The sequence below is a fragment of the Pinus tabuliformis genome, chromosome J, assembly GCF_031772625.1.
Source record: "Pinus tabuliformis cultivar Carrire ecotype Pingquan chromosome J, CPIR1, whole genome shotgun sequence".
Classification (NCBI taxonomy): Eukaryota; Viridiplantae; Streptophyta; class Pinopsida; order Pinales; family Pinaceae; genus Pinus; species Pinus tabuliformis.
The window spans coordinates 84,324,571-84,328,815 of NC_142295.1; the positions used below are offsets into that span (position 1 = coordinate 84,324,571).

The window sequence follows — 4,245 nt, forward strand, 5'->3', positions numbered from 1 at the left end:
TTAAATTAAATCAAATTTATCCACTCATCAAATTTATCCATTTTAACATGCTTGAAATAATTAGTTAAGATAATCTTTACATTACTCTAATTCAAACATTTGTAATCATATTTTGCAATAGATTCATTTATTTCAATGTTGATATATAAGTACACTACATGCATTGATTTATGTGTGAATGCTAATTTTAATCCTATTTTATTAAATGCACTTGATGCATTTATTTTAGTGTCTATTCAAAGTAATTATTGATTATTGACAAGATGCATTGATTTGTGTTGCAGTAATTGACATAACCATGTCATCTCATAATAACCACATGGATGATGTGTATGTTGAGGGTATAAGAAGACACACACACAAGCCTAATAGACAAGAAGAAGAAGAAGAAGAAGAAATAGAGAATTCAAAAGAAATATGTGGTGAAGAAAGAGAAGATCGAAGAAAGAAGAAAAGTGAAGAACAAAGAGCAAATTGAGCAGCATATCAAAGAGAATATGAAAGAGCATATCGACAAAGAAAAGCACAACAAATTATAGCTAAAGAACAGAGGGTGAATAGAGAAAATTGAACATCATATCAAAGAGTGTGTAGACAAAGAAAGGCACAACAAAAATTAGAATAAGAAAATGCACAACGAAAAAGAGATGGACAAGAAAAGGCGAAGGTAATGACATTTGAAGAGCATAAAGAACAAAGGAAATGAAATTTTGAACAAGAAGATCAACCTATAATTCTTGTTGATATGCAATATCAACAAAGAAAGACACAACAAATCACAATTGAAGAGTCTGAAGAACAGAGGGTGAATAGAGAAAATCGAGCAGCATATCAAAGAGCATATAGACAAAGAAAGACACAACAAAAAAGAGAAGAATAAAATGCACAACAAAGAAGAGATGGACAAGAAAAGGTGAAGGAAATGACATCTGAAGAACATGAAGAACAAAGGAAACAAAAATCTGAACAACAAGATCAACCTATAATTCTTGCTAATATGAAATATCAACAAAGAAAGGCACAACAAATCACAATTGAAGAGTCTGAAGAATAGAGGGTGAATAGAGAAAATTGAGCAATATATCAAAGAGAAAATCCAAAGAAAGACACAAGAAAAAAAGAAGAAGAAGAAAATGCACAAAGAAGAAGAGATGGACAAGAAAAGGTGAAGGAAATGACATATGAAGAGCATGAAGAATAGAGGAAACGAAAATATGAACAACAAGATCAACCTATAATTCTTGTTGATATGCATATTGTGCATCAAAAATTTCATGATAGGATTGATCGATTGGCTCAAAATCAAATGTGCCATGTGTGTGAAGAGTCATATCCTAGAATTCAAGTATTTAATACAAATATAGGTCCAATGTGTATCAGATGTAAAAGAGAAGGAATTGATCATAGATTTTCAGCTGATAATCATATGAATCCAGGAAGACAACCTAAAGTTCTTGCAGAACTGACTCAAGTTGAAGAGATGTTAATAACACGTGCAAGTCCAATTTTGCAGGTTATGCATTCGATAGGTGGACAATATAAATATAGAGGACACACCATTAGTTTTCCACAAGAGGTTGCCAATATTTCCATGAGATTACCTCGACATATTAAAGACTTGGATTTGATTATTGTTGTGCGCAAAAAAGGTGGAAAAGGATAAAATTATGATTTTACTGTCAGAAAATATATTGTATTGTGTGCATTATATTATAAGATTGAGAATGATCCATATTATCATGGAGTTCAAGTTGATAACAATGCACTTAGAGAATTTCCTGAAGTTGCAACAGATGTATCACATATGATTAATGTTGTTGCTTTGGAAGATATAGATATTGACATTAAATTTGCAATGTTGGAAGGGGTTCTAGGGATTGATGATGCATTAGATGGGTTACAAACATTTTTTTTGTAGCAAATCTTCCAATGATATTATTCGAGATTGGGCATAGAACCCTAATGCAAAGGAACATAACCCTAATGTAGAGGAAGTGCTTAGTTGGCCTAACATTGGCTCATCTCCAATTAATGAATATAACACAGTGGGATTATTCGATATGGAATTTCCAACATTGTTCCCAAAGGGTGAAGTAGATTGGTTGCAAGCACGAAAGAGAAATTTCCATCTTCATGAGTATGCAAAACATCTTCTCTGATATCATGACAACAAGTTTGGAAGGAACCCACGATTCAGATACTTTTTACTCAATATCATCATGAGACATCATGCTCAAGCTTCCTTTGTAGTTTTTGTAAAGAAGAATTTGACAGATCTACCAACAACAATAGAGGAGTTACGAGAACATCTACAAAATCTTCCAGAATCACGACTTGGAGAAAGATTAATGCGATTTGGAATTATATTGAGAGGTACACGTGCATATTGGAATAAGTGTCATGTTGAGTTATCTGACTTGGTTCAATAGATTGGGTGTCCCACAATATTCTTTACATTAAGTGCAGCAGATATGCAATGGCCATATTTACATAAATTAATGTCGGGAACATGTCCTACAGATCCAACAGAAGCAAGAAAATGGAGACATCAAAATGTAATTGACAATCCTCATATTGTAGCATATTATATGCACCTAAGGCATACAATATTTCGAGATGAAATTTTTAAGCATTTTCATCATGCTATAGATTATTGGTGTCACTATGGGTGGCAACATCGCGGATCTCCACACGTGCATGGATTTCTATGGTTAAAAGATGCTCCTAACATGGACACATTGAACTGGGATGATCCTACACAGGTTAAATTTTCTAAAGAATATTTTGATGGATGTGTACATGCAATGAATCCACATGATTGACATCAAAGAAATATTTAGTTTAGACTTAATGTTGATGATCATCCTTGCTTAAAGGACACACAACAAATATTTCAATATGATCCTATGATTGATTATGAAGAACTTCTTAATTGTGTTGAGCGTCACATCACATGCAATGAAAGATCTTGCCTTCGAAAGAAAGTGGGAAGATTGGTATGTTGATATAAGGCACCATGGGATCTATGTGATGAGTCAAAACTCTATGTTGATGAGAATGGAGAAAATAAATATGAACCAAGACGAAATGATGATAGATTGAATATGCACAATCGTGAAACATTGATGATGTGGAGGGCTAATATAGATTGGCAACCTGTTCTTTCAAAGCACGTCGTCATTAATTACATAGAAAAATATGCTACAAAATCTGAAAAAGGATCAGAAACATTCCATCATATGTTGATGCGTGTATCTTCTATTCAAAATCCAAATGAACCTGCAGCCCGTGTATACAAGAGTTTGTTGTGTGAAACTATTGTTGACAGAGATATCGGTGCACAAGAGACATGTCATTTGCTTCTAGAGCTCCCTCTTTCTGAATGTAGTCGTCGATTTGTGGTTCTAAATGTTGGTATGAAGGTTTTCAAACAAGTACAGGTTGATACATACGATGCCGACAATGATAATTCCCTTATTGATGCATATACCAAGAGACCTATCTATATTGAGCACCTTCCATTGATAGATGTCACAAAATCATGGTCATATGATAAACGTCAACGTGGGAAAAAATGGTTACAACGGAAGAATGCAACTATTGTACGTGTGTTCCCTCGATTTACCTCAATTCCTAATCGAGAATATGACAAGTTTGTTGAATTTTGTTGGTTTGAGTTGTTACTATACAAGACCTTTCGTGATTTTCACAAAGATATATGTCAGACAAATGATGAGATAGTGCATAATTGGGAAAAAATTTGATACCAACCATGGCATGCTTATTGCAATCCATTGCCTCCAATTGATCCAGTTGAGTCTAAAGAAGAAGAAGTTCAAAATCCACCTGCATATTTTAGAGAGACTGAGTGAGAGATTCTTTGTGGATTGTATAAGAATAAATATATAAATTACAATGAGTTTGAGATGTTGGGACATAGAGATCACGATCGTGTGTATAATTGGAATACAAATTTTGTTGATGAAGTCACCTCTAATCGTGCTATTCATTTCATATCTAAAAAGCAAAAGTTGAATTCCCTTTGCACTAACTAGCATGGAAAGTCTTACTCCTTTGAAAGTCTTGGTGCTAAGTAGAGAAAAGATTTGATATTATCCTTGACCATTATAGATCAGAGATTGGCCAATTACTCATGCTAATCTAAGGAACTACAAGTACATGAAAGTCTTATTTGATTAGAGCCATTAAAAAAACATTTGAAACTGAATCATTTCCTGGGAAGAG

The 4,245-nt window shown here is 33.6% G+C and overlaps 1 protein-coding gene across 1 annotated transcript; it reads left to right on the forward strand.

The window, feature by feature from the left end:
* Positions 1-3,104: 3,104 nt before the first annotated feature.
* Positions 3,105-3,764, forward strand: LOC149225624 (uncharacterized). Its single transcript, XM_089379971.1, has one exon. It carries the CDS (start codon positions 3,105-3,107, stop codon positions 3,762-3,764), a length of 660 nt encoding a protein of 219 aa, XP_089236097.1.
* The last annotated feature ends 481 nt before the right edge of the window (positions 3,765-4,245 follow it).